The sequence below is a fragment of the Schistocerca cancellata genome, chromosome 2 (genome assembly GCF_023864275.1).
Source record: "Schistocerca cancellata isolate TAMUIC-IGC-003103 chromosome 2, iqSchCanc2.1, whole genome shotgun sequence".
NCBI lineage: Eukaryota > Metazoa > Arthropoda > Insecta > Orthoptera > Acrididae > Schistocerca > Schistocerca cancellata.
This window is the reverse complement of record NC_064627.1, coordinates 741,307,550-741,326,662: the sequence shown is the minus strand read 5'-3', so window position 1 is coordinate 741,326,662 and position 19,113 is coordinate 741,307,550. Positions and strand designations below refer to the sequence as shown.

General features: G+C 38.8%; 1 protein-coding gene across 4 annotated transcripts in view; it reads right to left on the bottom strand.

The window, feature by feature from the left end:
* Positions 1-19,113, bottom strand: part of LOC126162544 (heparan sulfate glucosamine 3-O-sulfotransferase 2) — a 163,637-nt gene that overhangs the window by 123,853 nt on the left and 20,671 nt on the right. For all 4 annotated transcript variants that reach the window (XR_007535085.1, XR_007535086.1, XM_049919126.1 and 1 more), the window contains exon 3: positions 7,284-7,486. Coding sequence is in view for 2 of the 4 variants with exons in the window: in XM_049919126.1 (XP_049775083.1) it covers positions 7,284-7,486 (203 nt within the window). In the remaining 2 variants the exon portion in view is untranslated. The remainder of the gene's footprint in view (positions 1-7,283; positions 7,487-19,113) is intronic.

Here is a 19,113-nt window from a genome sequence, read left to right as displayed (position 1 = left end):
AGAGTCATCTATGGAGAACCCAAAAACGCCAAAGGCATCGAAACCATAAAGATTTTCTGCGTTGCTCTGGTCGACCACAAATATGGGAACAGTGCGAATGATGGATTTGTAAGATACCTCAGCATTAAACTGTCCCAAGAGAGAAATCTTCTGTTTATTGTACGTCCGTAATTGCCAAGTGACAGGTGACAGGAGTGGAGAACCCAACTGAAGATACATCTGAGAATTAATTATAGTGGCAGCAGAACCGGTATCCACTTGCATGTGAACATCTCGACCAAGGACTTGGACAGTGACGAATAACTTCCCTGAAAGGGAAGAAGTGCAATTGACAGACAACACAGAATCAGAATCAGCGTCATGTTCATGAACATCATGTATGCGGTCGGATTTGCAAACAGAAGACACATGACCTTTCTTTTTGAAATTGTGACACACAGCCCAACGTTGGGGACAATCCTCGTGTGAATGTTTCGTAAAACACCGCGGACATGAAGGACGTTGCCGCGGGTTTTGCTGCAGTTTCTTAGCAGGTTGTTTACGGCTACGCTGAGGCTGCGCGTGGGAGCGCACTGTGGCCATGTCGGCCGGCGGGGACGCGCCACACGCGTCGTCAACAGTGCACAGAGGTTGTATTTCCCCGACATCACAGCCCAACGTTGGGGACAATCCTCGTGTGAATGTTTCGTAAAACACCGCGGACATGAAGGACGTTGCCGGGGGTTTTGCTGCAGTTTCTTAGCAGGTTGTTTACGGCTACGCTGAGGCTGCGCGTGGGAGCGCACTGTGGCCATGTCGGCCGGCGGGGACGCGCCACACGCGTCGTCAACAGCGCACAGAGGTTGTATTTCCCCGACATCACCCCACGCCTCTATTTGCGCCCCAGCGGCGCGAGAAATTTCAAAAGACTGCGCAATGTAGAGAACTTCATCTAGAGTCGGATTCGCCAACTGAAGGGCACGTTGCCAAACTTCTTTGTCGGGCGCCGACCGGATAGTAGCATCCCGTACCATGGAATCGGCATAGGATTCTTTGTGAACGTCAGTAACAAATTGACACTTTCAACTGAGGCCATGAAGTTCAGCAGCCCAAGCGCGATAGGATTGATGTGGCTGTTTTTGACAACGATAAAAGGCAACACGAGAGGCTACCATATGCGTTTGCTTTTGAAAATAGACAGACAGAAGTGAGCACATTTCAGCAAAGGACAAAGACGCAGGATCCTTCAAAGGAGCCAATTGCAACAACAACCGATACATTTGAGGTGAATTCCAGAAAAGGAACAGAGACTTACATGGTTGTTCATCCGTGACATGAAATGCCAAGAAGTGCTGTCGAAGACGTTTTTCATAATTAGACCAGTCTTCCGCCGTCTCATCGTAAGGAGGAAAAGGAGGTATAGCCAACGACGAGAAACGCCCTGCATTTGACGCCGCGACGAAATCGCGAATCGCCGCTGTTAGAAGTTTTTGCTGTTCAAGATTTTGCAACAGTTGCTCGACAGTAGCCATGGAACCCTGTGGGTCAACAGTGAAATGGAAAAATCCACTACCTTGTCACCAATTGTTATAACGTCAAGTTTAACACATATATTTCAAAACGACATAACACATATAAGTCACAGAGTAAGTTGACAAGCAAGACATGTGTACACGTTAGCATTCGAATGAGCACTGAGTCCCAGTCTAGCGGCCGCTGCTCGGCTGGCCACTAAGGTGGTGCAGCTGCTGCATGGCTGGCAGACGGCGCCGCATGTAGAGGATGCGCGTGATTGCGTGGCAGTGCTTTGAATGATCAGCGAGTCACAACAGTATGTTAGATCACTGATCTAATTTTCTAAAAAAAATCGCAATGGTACAAAGTACAACAGTTGTTGAACTGAGTTGTCTAAAAAACGCCAAATGTGTGTTCAACTTAGATTCTCATTAAAATGTATACCACCAGATTTGAAGGTTTTGTTTTACTTATTAACTCTTGTCCAAGCATTGAATCTGCCACTGCTGTTGAATCACTTGATATGCAGAAATGATTTTTTTAATCAATAATTCTTTTAAACATATAACTTGTAATTTTCTATCTTGTTGTATATCTACTGTGAGTAATTACTATAACTGTGTCACCTGAAAAAGAAACTACACTGGACCTTATGATTCCATAACTGATGATAAGAATTACTCAAACAGCTGTAAATACCACTTATCTTTCTTTGATGTGTTATAAAATTTCTGGGCCATGACACTGACTGTATAGTTTCTCCACGGTGTCTTTAAACATTTCAGGATATGTGTGGGGAGTGGAGGGAAACAGTTCAGACTGCTAAGATGAGAGAGGAATCGTGTAAATTAGCATCACTCCCATCACCATTAAAATGAATACTGTTTCGTAAAAATTAAAATGACTAATCTATCAAGCTGTCAGTAGCATAATCTGTTACTGATCCCTCAGAGTAGTCCTTATTGTTTGAAATAGAAGCACATTTAATACTTTCCTAAACAGAATTTTTCACAAAATTCTATTGCAGCTCCACAACTATGTACTGATGTTTGTTATTGCATTGGCTTCCCCGCTCTTAGACAGTAGTTGCCTTCTCTAAGTTTCTGCAAATTTACTGTTGAGAAGTCAGCTGTGATATTGTGCTCTTGGGTACCTCTCTGTGGCCATGGTGTAAACTAGATAACATCTCTCCCCATGTTGTTGCTACAGGTAATACCACTCTGTTGCAGCCATTGAACCACAATTAATTTTGTATCATACTAACATGGTGATTGCTCTATCTAATGCAGTATGGAAGATTTTCCTCAATGATGGCTGACTTTTTTTAATACTGGGGTGCCTCTCAAAATTATGAAAATCTATTTACCTATGTCAATCACCATGAGTAGGTGACTCCTCAAGCCTTAGTTAGGATCCAAGGACAAAGCCCTTCATTGACCTACCACTTGTAATAACAAATCTTTTGAAGAGTGTCAGCATGTGCAGTAACATTATATTATCATTTTTCTGACAGTATTTTGCACAGGTGAGATTATTGCCTATCCAGGATTTGTCTGGATACTAAATGTTTCTAAAATGTTTCACCTGCACAATGATGTGATTGCAAGGGCACTTATTGGAGTAAGCCCTGCAAATTTTTCTTTGACGTCTTCATAGTCATCTCATTTTTATTCATACAAGGTTTGATTTATCAAGCGAATAATGCGGAGAATTGCCTCCCCTTCTCAACGCTGCAGTGTTTAATGAACTTTGGAGCACTTTTTTGTCCTCACTGCACATCATATGCTTACCGTTATGAGGAGTTGTAGGTATTACCTGCAATGGCACAGACAGTGTCAAAACTGATTTGCCTTCTGGATACTCAAACACAGCACAACAAAATGACAACAGTACTACCATATATAGGAGACTTTGAGTTGCAGACAGGCACAAAGAAAAGACTGTTGTACATTTAAGCTTTCAGCCAAGCGGACTTCCTCTGAAGTACAAAACACACACACACACACACACACACACACACACACACACACACACACAAATCACTACTTCTGTCCACTTTGGCTGGCCGAGGCCTTGTGAACATTTAAATTGTTTAACAATCTTTTTGCGGTGCCTCTCTGTGAATCAGCAAGTTCTCTATCAGGTTAGTAGCAGACTATCCTTTGATTCCATCCTGTGTTTTTCATTGTTTGATGAGAAAATGACACTTGGCATTCAACAATGATGACAAAATCACTGTTACATTGCCACAGCATGTTATTTTTTTGCTCACAGAGGTTTGCAAAACCTGATATGGATTCACAGATTTCCTGGTGATTTTTGGACAACATGGTTGTGGAGATGAAGCAGCGATTAGTATGATTAATCAATTATTCAAAAACAGTCTTAATCGCATTTATTATTATTATACCACCAACCGGTTTCAACCCGATGTAGGGGGCATCTTCTGGGCGGTTACACCATTGGTCGACTGCTGGTGGTGTCACTCCTGCCTACATAACGGTAGGAAACTGCCATTATGTAGACAGGAGTGACACCACCAGCAGTCGACCAATGGTGTAACCACCCAGAAGAGCCCCCTACGTCGGGTTGAAACCGGTTGGTGGTATTGTGCTTCAGAGTCTCACCCAGAAAGCCCAGAGTTAAGAAACCAATTAAGTGAGTCAACTTCTTACATAATATCAGTGATACAAAGCCATACTACTCTACTCAATTACATCTAATAAGGGCCAATTTTCCTTCTCAAGAACAGAACTTCTACTGACGAGTTTGTCTGCATGGCCATCCTCCGCATCAAGCACAGAAATATTTGTTTTGTAAATAAAAACTGCCTTTCCTTGCTGCGCCGAATTTTATTTCTCCCAGATGAATTTTGTCTATTTCACTTTAAGGCATCATCAGTGGGATAGTTCTTCACATTTTTGGTTGGCACCAGCATTCCCTCTCATCTGGTCAAATGTTGGAAGTCACAATACAGCTCTACTTCCGAAACATAAGCATGTTTTTATGTTACGATCTTTTTTCCTTTCCACTTTTCATCTTGTTTGCCCTTATTATAGTGATGCATTATAAGTCTTCTGTCACTAATTGTATATATTTGACCGAAAACTGTGATTTCAAGATGGAACTACTGTGAGTTCACATGTCTCATTGTGTTGATGAGACATATAATGCTGTAGTGCGACATCCAGCATGTGACCAGATGAGAGGAAGTGTAGATGCCAACCAAAAAATGTGAAGAATTAACCGACTTATGATGCCTAAAAGTGAAAATGGCAAAATGTGTCTGGGAGAAATAAAATACAGTGAAGCAAGCAAAAGCACTTTTTATTTATAAAACAAATAAATAGAACTTCTACTATTTATTTAGTTTGCTTGCTTGTAAAGGTGATTTATAAAATGTTTTCTTTCCTTGCATTCTGATCTCAACTGTGCATGGTACATTTTAAATCTGCATTCTGCAAGTTGATCATGAATGGTTTTGGCCACTGGCACTGAAAACAAACTTTCTGATCACTGACAAAAATAAAAAGATGTCCATGTTGTTGATGCTCAAATACAACCAGAACAGAAGTTACTCGCTGATTGTTCTTATCAAAGTTCATGAAGATAAATGACTACATATTGTTTAATAAGTGAGTTATGCAGAGATGTTGGCCCAGTGATTGCTGTACATGTAGGTATTGAATATTTTTGGGTGTTGTATCTGCAGTCTGGCGTACTGATATTTTGCAGTATCAGTAAATACATATTAGCTTATAAAACGACAGGATGAAAATTTAGTAATGTAAATGATCCTTACGTTCCAAAAGTGATCGTCTTTAACTAAAATGTAGATGGTTAGAAATGCATAAAAATTCACAGCAGTATTTCATTAGCACACTGCATGCCTACATGGTACATTACCTTTACATATAAAAATTGCTGTGTTCAAAATTTTGCTAACCATGCCAATTCTTAATTAAGGTCTTGATTGAATAATGTAGCATATGTTATCTGGTTCATAAAAATTAGGGCAAGGAAAGCATAATGTCAAATCATGGAATCTAATAAAAATAATGGGTTAAAGGTCACAAATACATTGGGTGTGGTCGAACTCCAACTGTGAATCTTTTAAATTGATTAGTTTCTGGAAAAATTAATTTAATTACTGGAAAATATTGAAATCGGGCCTTTCTAATAAGTGATGTCAATCATCTCAAAACTACTGAATAACTCACACTAATTTTCTTATAGCATACTATTGTAATAAATTTGATTACTAAGTTCTCTTAATTAACAATGTTTCAATCATAACTAAGTATACAATTACAATCAGCTGATCACAAACAATGATATACAATAATAAAATTACTTGAAACATTGTATGGAAAGCATTTTGACAGTTCCAAGTTCATACTGCCTACACATTAAGATGTGTAGATTTAGTTATGTAAGAGTAGTAGAATGACAGCAGGTGGAGTGATGTAGTAGAATGATAGTAGGTGGAGTGATTTCATCTTGCTGTGTTTCAGAGGGTACAATAAATTTGTCAATGATGAGTGTAAGGCAGTAATCCTTGACATAAAAGCCAGCATGTTAAACAAAGTAAGTTAAAACATGATTTAGATGTAGGTAATTTTAGTAATAGGACAACAATAGCAAGAAATGAATCCATTTTTGCTACAGTAGCAACAGCAATTTTCGTTTGGTGCAAAAAAAAGTGGTATTAATTGCAGGCTGCAGATCACACAGGACGAGATCTGTATATGGAAATCAGCTATAAAATTGCTAATAAGATAGTTATTGTTTGAAACCATTTCTAAAGGTGAATCAATTAAACTGTATTCCAATAATAGCAGATGAACTGTGTTCCCTACGCTGAGAGACTGGGCAAGGTAAAGCAAAGGCATTGGAGAAGGAAATAACAAAAAACTATTCAGCATTGATTTCATTGTGCTTTAGTTTCACAGTGTTTGTAGGAGTAAGTCATTTGTTGGTTATAGTGATTGAATGTTAGCTTACTCATTTAGATTGTAAATACATTTATTCCATGTCTTTTTTTTCACTTGTATTTATTTGCTTTTTATTCAGCTTATCATGTAGAGTATGGCACATTCAACAATACTCTTATAGCTGCATGAATTGTGTTATAGCAGAGAGTATTCCCACTCTTAGGTCCTAGCTCCTTGGAGCAAGAGCAAACTCTCACTGAATTATAGAGTGCCAGAGTGAATGGCACTGTTCTAGAAAACAACTTTGATTCTCAAAAAGTATCAAGAAGAAGAAGAAGAAGAAGAAGAAGAAGAAGAAGAAGAAGAATCCTCCTTGAAATCTCAAAAATTCTAACTTTTATGATAACTACAAACTATTACCTATCAATAAGGCAATAGTTTTAATATTCCAGTTTGACACACTATAGGCTTTTTCCCATGATTTGCACATTTCATCACACACCAGTAGCAACTCATTTAAAGAAATATTATTTTATTTTTCTATCTAGTTTTGAGTCATTTCAGATGAAGCATATTGAGTTTCACATACTTATTCTTAAAGCGTCATACTGGGCACTGGAGTTGATGATATGAGGCTTACAGGTGTACAAAATATGCCATTGCTCCCTCATTGTTATAAAAAAGGGCACACCCACTTAATGGTTAATATTGTGATATAAATAAGGATGTGCCCTTCATTAAATTTGTTTTTAATTATCTGTAGTTATAATGTATTTTTCACAGTATTATAAATTGAGCAGAAGCATGAAGTTAATGTCTTAACTCTACAGTAGGATACTGAAATTAATTGCATACCTGTACCACTCAAAACCCTTTGCATAAAATTTATCAAAAAAGTGAACTTCTGACCCCGCTGCTCTTACATCAGGATGTAATCTTATGAATTCTAAAAGAGCTCTTGTTCCACCCTTCTTAACGCCAATTATAAGAGCATCAGGAAATTTACGACTTGGTTCAAGTCCCTGATGTTTCAGGAATCGATATTTTGGAGCTCCATCCTATAAATACCAAAATAATACACAATATAATAAAATACAACAATAAAGCTATAATGTCTATGTGATGTTTACAAAATAACTCTCATATTCTTACAGGACATAATAATGATCAAAAGTAGAAAAATGTCTCAAGAGCATACATAGGGAAACAAATATTTGTTGACACATGGATAATTCTGTCTTATGATGGGCATCTCTTTGTTGTTACTCCAGGAGGAGGAGGTGTTCAATGTGGTTACCACTCATTCTTACACATTCTCTGGCCTCCCTTCACATAGATACACCAACTCCTGTGAAACACCTGGCTGCCCTCAGAGTTGGTCACGAGCATGGGACACGCACTCTCTTGTAACATGTGCACATTGTTGGTGAGTGTGAAACATGTCAATGGCTTTAAATGTCCCCACCGACAAAAATGTAACAGATAAAACTTAGATAAATATGGATGTCATGCTATTGGTCCTTCTCCACCAAATGACTTCTCATTAAATGTTCATGTTAGGAACTGTTGCACGAGGTGCAGAAAATGGGGTAGTATCCACTGTGCATAAAAAGCATGTGTTGTCTTACTGCAAGGATAATATTCTTCAGTTGTCTGGGTAATTTGCCACATAAAAACTGGTGATAAGCAGCATCTGTTAACTTTTCTAGCAAAGGCTACGGCTCACATCACCCACGATTGCTGCCTGTAGAAATGTATTACTCAAAAGCCAACCTGTGGCATAGCCCCAGTTTTAAGTTGCCTATGTAATGGTTTCCAGAGGCAACAAAAATTTGATTTTTAATATTTCATACAGTTATTGACTGAATATACAATGCTGTCACGAATTACTCATTAATAGCTATAATCTTAACTTATGTACATATCTTGAGGCACCATAACTCATTGTGCACATTACCCGGATTATATTCATCCAGTATTTGACAGAATGAGCACTTAGTGGCTCCCAATAAATTGTACATATAATTTCAAAACTTATACTTATGAAACTTTTCTCTCTTCAACCCCCACCCCGTCCCCCTCACCACACACACACACACACACACACACACACACACACACACACACACACACACACACACACACAAAATGATGAAAGAAAAAAGTTTCCCACTTACTACATTTTTGCTGTTCCTGCACTAAACAATACAATTGCAGCATCAGGCATTTGCTGCTTCTTTACTACTAAATCCATTCACAACACACTTTGCAGATAGAATCTACATGTACCACTTAACGTACCTACCAAATTACATCATTTTATGATCTCTAGTTCAGGAAATGCAATGTTTTATACATGGTAGTTTTATTCTTTAAAGAATCAGCAGTGGGAGTTTATTAGTTAATACTAAAGTGTACACTATGTCTTGCTTCCTTGACCACTTGAGGATTTTCATCTGCCCACTTGTAGTTGCTGAGATAATTTATCATCCCACTTTAGAAATCCTGCCACATATCTAAATAAAATACAAGCTGTGAACATTAGATCTTCAGCACTCTGTCTTAGAATCCACTAGCTGAATGATCTTGTAGTCTGAGAACTTGCACTCGTAAGAGATATGGGTAAACTGCTCATGGTAATTAATCCTGAAAATGGATACCATCAGTGCTTAGTTACTATTGTATCAGCAAGACTTTTGCGTAATCTTTTGGCTCCTTTCACAATTTCATGATGGCAAATGCTACATATTCATCCCCATTTTAAGGTACATGTACTAGTGGTATGTTCCAAAAATTCAATGGCTATTTATATTTGTGTTTTGATTTAGAGCATCCAACATTACTATTACAGGAGCAGGCAAACTGAGAAGACTTTTGGAATAAAGAATTTCTTATGTTGATGATCACTTTCACCCTAGTACACACATTACATTTAATTCGTAAACTAGTACTGGAAGGCACAGTTTGGCCTTAGGGATGAGCATGTGATAGCAGACTGACACAACGCACTGTGTTCCTGTTACACCTAACGGGAGAATACTACCAGTATTGCCGTGTGTGTGTGTGTGTGTGTGTGTGTGTGTGTGTGTGTGTGTGTGTGTGTGTGTGTCAACAGGTGGTCCGCGGACCCCCAGGGGTCCGCAAGCTTTGCCAGAGGGGTCCGCAAGATGCTATTACAATAAAAAATATATTAAATATATTTTGTATGATAACAGATTTTTTGTTTTGGCCACTCAATATTTTTTCAATAATGAATACGTCAATGTTTTTTCCAATAGAAAACAAATAAAAAGACTCTTAATTTGGCTTTTTTAGGTACTTGATACTGTGATATGACAAGGTACCAATCATGCTTGATGAGGGGGTCCTCAAGAAAATTTTGTTGGGAACTCCTATTCTAGACTGATCCACAGAGAGTTTAATTCCATTAATCTATGAGTTTTTATGTTTCTGTAAATAGTATATAATCTTAAGAGAGTGAGCTACATCACTAAAAATGAATTTCAAGTCAGTTACCAATACCAGAAATGGATAAATATAGATGTCAGTAGAGACAAAAGGAAAGCTTCTAACACTTACTTTGGGGTAATGGTGATCCCCCTTCTGAACATTATAAAAACCAGTACAGCCTGTTCATATGTAACAGCTTTTGTCTTGCTGTAATTATGCATTTTTAAGTGAACAGACTTTTAGAACAAGACTGAGAAGCAGAACTGAACACCAAGAATGTTTTATTTTGGTTCGATAATGTTTTGGTAATGGAAGTTGTGATGACAGACTGTAGAGTAGCTTGAAGTTACACATGTCTGACATTACTTTCACTACAGCTTCAACTCTGTAGCTGTGCCACAACACTGTATTTAATGTCACTGTTATTATTCTGTGAACCTTTGGGATGATAACTGTTCTTTGGTTTTGTATAATGTCATAATGAAGTGAATGTGATGTTATTTTCTAAATGGTTCTTCCTTTTCAAGTATTCAGACAGCTTGATCTTGTGCATATTGCTATTCTGCATTTTGCATATTTTTCCTAAAAAAATCATTCTTCTTGGTACAAAATATGACTTCAGATAAAATATAAAATACTTATTTACATTTTAAATCATTTACATCTATATTTATAATATATGCCTGTTCTCTGAATTCAGTTCTGGACTTTCTCTTTCACTCTCGCAGTTCCAGACTCTGTCTTCTCCTACTTCTAAAAACAAAACAGAAAAAGCACTACATTCTAAAGTCGGCTGTGACAGCCATTAACAACGAGCATTGGGGAGGGGGAGGGGGAGGGAAGGGAGGGAGGGAGAGAGGGAGAGAGGGGGGGAGGGAGGAGAAGAAATTAAAAGAGGAGAAACTCAGTGCACTGATGCAATGAACATGAGTTGCAGGGATCCACAAGCTTGCTAACACTGTCTCCCTCCCGCCCCGTCATCACAAACCCACAACACTTTCAAGTCTATGATGGATCATTGCAGTGTACAGTGCCAGTGAACTTCAAATGAAAGTGATTTGTGTTATCAGTAATTTGATAGTAGCTAGTTTCATAATGGAAAAAAATAAAAGGTATTCATATGATGTGGTCTATAAATTGAAAATAGTAGCATATTCAGAAGAACATGAAACACAGCAGCTGTGCAGCACTTAGGCCCTCCACAAACAGAGAAAACAATTCATGATTGACCAAAAAAAAAAAAAATGAGTAAGACTAAAAGTGCAAATAAAGGACTGAATGTAAGCTAGTACTACAGTGGATGAAATTATGGATTAACAGAGTGTGGGAGAGAGGGAAAGGTGTGTCTAGGTCTAGATTGAGAGAAGATATTATTGTTAAATCTTTCAAGAAGTGTGACATAAGTAATGATCTCAATGGCAGTGAAGAGGACAATGACCATGAAGTAGAAGAAGAAGAAGAAGAAGAAGAAGAAGAAAGTTCAAATGATGATTTTCAAGGATTTTAAAGATCAGTTCTGTTTTATGAACTAAGTTTTAGTTTGGCTTTGCAGTCTAATAATAAAAATGTCAAAAATGTTATTTTTTTAAAAAATGACTGCTTAAAAATTGAGGTGCATCTTACAATCCGTAGTGTCATATAGTCAGTAACATATAAGTCATTAACACCAGGCACAAACAAAACAGAAGAAAGGCAAACAAGATAATACACATGTAGATACATACAAAGAGGTTGTTAGAACAAAACAATATCCATCTGAAGCTTAGAGAGTTAGAATCTAGGATAAGAGCAGTGTCAACCAGGGCACTACTGCTCTACAGCACACATGCAGGCAATACATCATTTCATGTAACCAGTGGTATGGCAGGCATAGGTAATCAACAAAGGTGACGTGTTCCAAATGTTGAAACTCAAAATGTTTTATGTTATTCACAGGTTATGTGCAGGTTCCTGAAATTTTGATCACTATGGCTTTAACTACCCCCTCTCCTCTTTATTTGGAATTGAATTTGTGATTTAAGATAGCAGTGATCTAGTTTAGAAAGGTGACAATAGAGGGTTGGCAAAGCCAACAAATGTGATGCAACACAAAGCTATTTACTGGCTAGAAGATCGTAGTAACAAACTGACCTATAGCATAGCCTGATGTCTACATCATGCCAAAAGGCTAGTTTGTTTTGAAGTGGTGAACTCAACAAATGTGATATTATGAAGATGTAGAAACCTTCAAAATATTTAACAAAGCATAGAACATGATATTGTGTTTGTCAAGGAAAAAAGACAAACTGATGACAACAGCATGCCTCCAAAAACCTTTTGCACAACACTAAATGATATATATATATTTTTACATTCTTGCTTGTGGTAAATGTCCTAAGTTGCAAGTCGACAATTCATATAGGTATCAACTAAATGTTTTGAGTGCCACAATAAATACTGAGTCTACAGATACAGCAGTGTTCCATAAAAATTTTAAATTGCATGTACGGTACACTCTATCAACTCACATCCAAAACATTCTCTCATACAGAGCAATGGGTGAAAAACAGCACGCAAACTCAATGAACAAGATTCATTAAAAGAAGTCTGTTGAAGCCAGATCCTCTCATGTCTGATGTAGTATGTGGCTGCAGAAAACAGGCTACTCGACTAACAAAAGATGACATGATTATAATAACTGGAGGAGCAAATAACATTTAACAAAATAATGCCAAGGAAACCACAAGATCAACATTACAAGCACTAAAACAACCTGAAAACATATGTAAACATAGATAAACTAAAGAATGTACTTACTTAAACGACACTGTCCTAAAAACATGTATGAGACATGACTTGATGTGCAATTAATGTGTAAATAGAGAGACAGGAACTATGAACAGAAAACTCAGAAAACTACCTTCTGAAATATTTCTTTTCTATCGTTTCAGGGCTTAGCATAACATGAGATACCATATGCCTTTAAACAACAAAGGTAAGTGGTATGTGTGGCTTGAAATAGAAATGCTGATAAACAGTTTACAAAACAACAAAGAAGTGCATACTGAAATTTAAAAAAAAATCAATAAATGTGAAGGATACAACAGAGAGGATCTAAGTATAAGTTGTGCAGGATCAGTTGCAAACAGTGCATCTGTTTTGGAAGCTACAGGAAATTCCCAGAAAAAAAGAAGCAAAAACAAAAAGCTTTATCAACAATTGCAGTAATGACAACATGAGCACACAAAGTAATCCAAGAGCAAAGCAGCAAACAACAACATAAGAAGTTGACTAGCAATGACCATTCCATGTAAGATGCATTCAAAATTTGCTCTTCAGATTTTTACTGATTTTGAGATGATATTTCAGTTTCCTGGTGACAGCTTAACAGTGTGTTAGTCATATTCTGCATGTGCATTCTGTCGTGGGTGCAGGATGGATGGTAGCCAAAACAGTGAAGGCTGGGAACCATTGCCCACTCAGAATCATTTTTCAGTAACACCACACAGTATTTCCATTAGCATTTATAGAGTTGTCAACTCGTGACAATATTGGCAATCCATCGCTGAAATCAACTTAGCTGACAAGCAAGACATGCCTGTTACCAATCCATCTATCAAATGACGTTTGGAGGACACACAGCTGTCCAACAAGGCTACTGAACTCCATGTGTGACAGATAGTCCTGATGCAGCTTCACATAAGGAGCAAGTGACAGTTACAACCTTCACTGAAACTCAACATCACCAGCAAAATGTACAAAGCTCTACTGAAAATTTCTGCTCTACTGAAAATTTCTCTGAACAGTATGATGTTGGACCTTACACAGTATTCGCTGAATGTGTGCCTAAAGAGAGAAGCACCAGAAGATTATATCTAAAGGCTATAGGCTGGCTGATATATAAGGTGGGTCCGCAGGTCTCTACAAGTGATACTCGAATTAAGTCACCTGCTTGCAACCAAATTGAAATTGAATTAAAGACAGCAGCTGCTGCTAATTATGTGGTTCAAAATGCTGTTTTCACAAATGTGGGTGTATAAGTACAGGGGGACCCAAAAGTCAGTTAACATTTAAAAATGCACTAATTCACAAATTAATGTAGGGAGAGAGGTAAATCTTGACACAAATGTCTGAAATAACATGGGGTTTTACTGAAACCAAAAACATGAGCAAACACCAGCCAACAGATAGTGCTGGACAGCAACACGTTGGTGGCACCGCATGAAAAATCATTAATGTGACAGGTGAAAGGTATGCCTATATGTCACAGAATCATATCGTCCCTAGCCTGGCTGATAAACTTCTGCTGAAAGGTACAACTTCTGTGCAGGATAGTGCTCCACCCCATGTTACTACACATGTGAAAGATCTCTTGCACATATTGTTTGGTGAGGATTACGTACTGAGCCACCATTTTGGTCATCCTTGGCCTCCCAGTGATCCATGTGATTATCGGTTGTGGAGTTAGCTGAAGTCACAAGTCTACCTCGATCATCTGACCTCTTTAGGGATGCTAAAAGACAACATTCAATTACATTTTCTTACCATACCTACTCATATCCAATACAGTGCTTTTCACAATATTGTCCCTCGACTACAAATATTGCTGATGGCTGACATGTTGAGTCTTTGTCATACAGAACATACTCTTTGCTAAAAATCATTTGTTATGCTGATTTTTGTGTCCTTTTTTGCTTTCAATAAAACCTGATGTCATTTCAAGCATGTATGGCAGCAGAGACCACACACGAAAAACTGAATCCACACCAAAGACCAAACACCAAAGCCAGGCCACAGCCAACTGTCCTATGCCCTGCCAGCTCAGCGGCCTTGGGAGACATAGCTTCCATAATTAGTGCTTCCGTGGGTCAACAAGATGGTTGTCATGCGCCATGTGACTGACCATCTAACGGTTATGCCACACCAGGCCATCAACCCTGCTTGAAACATTCTGACGTGGCCTCAATACAGGGTTCTCCACAACTGTCAGCATGTGGAAATGGGATTCAAACCACAAGGACTAGCCTGTCAGCAATTCATCACAGCTGAGCTGTCTGATAATGCACAGCCTGTTTCAGTTGATACTGTACTTCTTCACTGCCCTCACCAGGCTACGGACCGACAATCGCTGCCTGAATGTCCACCCCAGGCACAGGGACATCACCTTGATGCCGGGTCGCCACCCTGCAGTCATTAGCCACCATCCACCAGTGTGCTGTGGTAGCTGGGCCACCACTATCATCCATGGGGAACATCTGTGTCAACATGTCCATATCAGCATGCTGGGGTCTGAGGATCATCTCTTGTGTATAACGATAAAGTTTTCTACCAACTGATTGGTTGCCTTCTTCGCTCACTCCATTGACCAACTCAAGTAGAGAATCACTTGCCCAGTCAGGGTGTATACAGGGACAAGGAAAAAAAAATTCCCGGATTCCTCCCGGATATCCCGTTTAAAAAATATGCTTTTTCCCGAGCGGAAATACACTTTTTCTGTGCTAAGTGACAGCAGATTTTCCGTAGATTTTCCCTCGAAACCGTAAAACTTATCAACCCTTTGAATAGTTAATGTTTTATACAATCGCGTAGAACTTCCCGAAAAAACAGAAAAGGCGGGGCAGAGAAGTTTTGGAGAGACTTTTAATAAAAAAGGAGAGAAATTTTGGAAAGACCTTTGATTTGCAGCAACATATACGCTGCATATTTTTGTATTACAAAAGTATAAATTCTAATTGCACCACACACAGCGCGTTAGTTTCCGGAGCATTGAAACCGAGGTTGCGATGTCCTTTTGTAAGCGAGTCATATCTCAAGCCACGAGATCTTGCCAGCTGATGACAGCAGCTATTCAGAGCATAGGACACGTGTTATAGTCAGCAAATAGCAAGATCACTGGTTACATGCAAACACACAGGAGGAAAAGTTAATGGTTTACATGTACACAGTACCGTATATCTACAAGAAAAACTAAGCTTTCACATATAATATTGGTCTCTTACTGTCAGCATGTGGAAATGGGATTCAAACCACAAGGACTAGCCTGTCAGCAAGTCATCACAGCTGAGCTATCTGATAATGCACAGCCTGTTTCAGCTAAGCTTTCACATATAATATTGATCTTTTTGTGTGTGTTATACTTTAAGATACATCACACAAATGTGGCAGTAAATTTAAAATTATGACATAAATGTCTCGGCTCGAAATTCTTGTAAGTGGCTGGTCCTCAAAAAGTTCAGTTTCGAACGCTCTGTGATTTAGAAATCCATCCCACTTTCTCACACGTAACATATATCATCTCGAGTAAAAAGAAATTTACTTTGAAAGTAAAGCTTTTCTAACTACCGTTCGCAATACTATCCGGAGACTGTTAGAAATAGGTTTGATTTACCAGTTGCCAGAAAACAGGCATTATTGTCCGTCTGCAACTACAGTGGTGTAGGAGGCCCGCATATTCGTGTGTATAAAGCACTAAGAGAGCTTACATTACACAATAAAAGAAACAGGGCATCTGAGGATACTCCAAAGAGCATCGGAATTTCGTAAACCATACTAAAATACATAATTCGCCTTGAAGCGCAAATTGGGTTTTTCCAGATTCACAATGAAGTAGGTCCCATCTGATATTAAGCTTTCACACATGGTTTTTGGGATGTAAAGTTTCTTGGAGTACCAGTACTCTACGATCTCATTTTTGGTTCTTTATTATGGCATAATGCCATACATGACAGACGATGATAACGTGCACTTGAAATTCAGCGAACAGTTGGAACTATCCAATACTGTAGAATGAAACACTTAGTTTCAAATAAAATGATTGCCTCAGCAGAAAGATTAATAAAGCAAAATTCCTTTAGCAAACTTAGAAAAATAACTTCATTGTTCTGCAAGGCGATTAATGCTTGACTGCTACTAACTTGGAAATGAAATAAAATAAAATAGGAAAACTGAAATTAATAATATATTTTTGTCCTCCGTAATTATATGAATGTATTTTAATTCACTTGATAGCTCCTGGTCACAGAAATCCATTTTGTTTTCATTTGACGCGGGAGCTGTACACAAAGAGAAGCAGCGAAATCACTTAACGTAAAAATGGGTCACGTGGAGACTAGCCCCCTCCCCACTACAACTCGGACAACTAAGTGCAAGCGCGAATCTGGCAGCCAGGGCGCGCGAGAAAAAATTTTCTCGTTTGCATCTGGCTGCTTGCTGCTACAACCGATACAGGTAACAGCCAAACTTCAAGTAGCGGGAAGCGGGAGAAGGTATTGCTTATAAGTGAGTCAAATGCGCATGCGCAACAGACCGCTGGCGACTGGTCAAACGAACCTTACTGTGAACAGTTGTGACGTCATGCTCATCGCAAGCAGTTTATTGTTACGAAGAATTACAGTCTGCGCCCTATGGCCTTTGACATATTTTTGCTATTTGCAGACGCTTGTGCGTGCACGGTGTTTTGTTGTTGTAAATTGCACATTTCCTTTGCCACTAAAGTTTTATTTTTTTCCCTCTCGTTTATATTTTATTGCTGCATTATCATTCTCCAGTAGCAGGATACAATAACATTCTTTTCTAGAGAATCAATGCTGCAATCAAAACTACAAAAATTTAACTGAAAGCTAAAACAATGAAAAATTCCCGGGTCTTCCCCGGATTTCCCGGGTCGTATACACCCTGGCAGTCCTACCTGCTTTGTCGCCATTGTTACACTATTGGTATCACAAGCACTTCTGGAGCGGAAATGGTCTTCCACAGGAGCCTTGAAGAGAAGGAGGTGAGTAGCAGTGGTGTTCAGTGTAAATTTTGAAGTGCTGGCAACAAGTGTTTTATTTTGGGCCTGTCTTGTTGCGTCTGTCCTTTTCTTTCTATTTTGGGCATACTATACGCATGTAGTGGTAGTGCTGAGCAAAATGGCTGTCACTGAGAAAGCAACAACTTGAAAGACAATTCAACATCTAAACAACGTAGGTAAGATTTGAGCCGACAATGAACTTCTGTGCAGAGAAGTGAACCATTTGAAGGGTGAAAGTAAGAAAGAATCATCTTCAGACATATCTTCACCTATCCTTGATGCTGGTATGGCCTCACTGGTGGCATCATTTTCTGGTAAACCTGGAGAAGATATTTTTGTATGCATGGATAGTTTGCTTATGTCCACAAAATGTAATGAACAACTGTTACGTTTAGCTCTCTTAAGACTGGTAGCAGATGCTACGACATTCATGACATGTAATGAGAAACTGCGAGTTGCTTAGTCCTTCACAGACTTTCAGGAAGGGTTAATGGTTTGTTACAGGAAGAAGAATACCTCGTGGTACTATCGTGACCAACTTAAAGGTGTAGCATAGAAGCAGGGAGAGTCAACAGGGAGTTTTGTGGACCACATCAGACAAATTTATGTCAATACATATGAATTAATGAATGATGACCATGCCAGTAAAGGCACTTTGCAGGAGGCAGAACTATGGGCACCTGATGCATTTTTCTGGGGCTTGCGATCTGAAATATCATGGAAAGTACACATGGAGTTTTTGAGAACCCTTGACAAAACAGTGGCAACTACAGTGGTTTTGACTGAAATTGATTCTGTAACTAGAGGAACACAGAAGTGTTCAGTGTTTAATGCAGAGATTGTTCATTATAGGAGTGGTGCTCCGGGCCACATTCAATGTTTCTGTATGAAGCCACAATGTCAGAGATGCAAGCAAGTGGGATACTCTGTACAAAAATGTCCACAGGCACTAAGACAGTGGACTCAGTGTAACATTCAAGCTCCTGCATTGATCAGTACAGGCAGTGGTGGGACCACTGTGCAATGCTCCCAGTAACTTCAACTATGAGACATTCTGGTGCAAAATCAATGCAGATATTTGTCTATTTGGTTATATAAAGGGAAAGTCATGGAAGTTGTTGGATAGAGGATTATCGGTATCCATGACTAACCAGAGTATATTGAGTACAGGAATCTGAACCCATCATGCTGTAGGTAAAGTGGTGTGGGTGGTAAAAGTGTGAATTCTCTCAGTTCCGCATGATTGGATTTCCAAGTGGAAGGGAGAAACTTCTGAACATGTGTGGAAGTTAGCTACAGCATCATTCTGGATCTGGACTTCCTGAGTAAACATCGCACTAATGTTGATCTGTAGCAGTTCACAGCAGAACTGCTTAGGACACTATTCTGTCTCAGTTTTACAGTTAAAAGAACTGAAGCATTGCAAGGAAATCTCCAGACATCGGGTAAGCTGGTTAAAGTGTG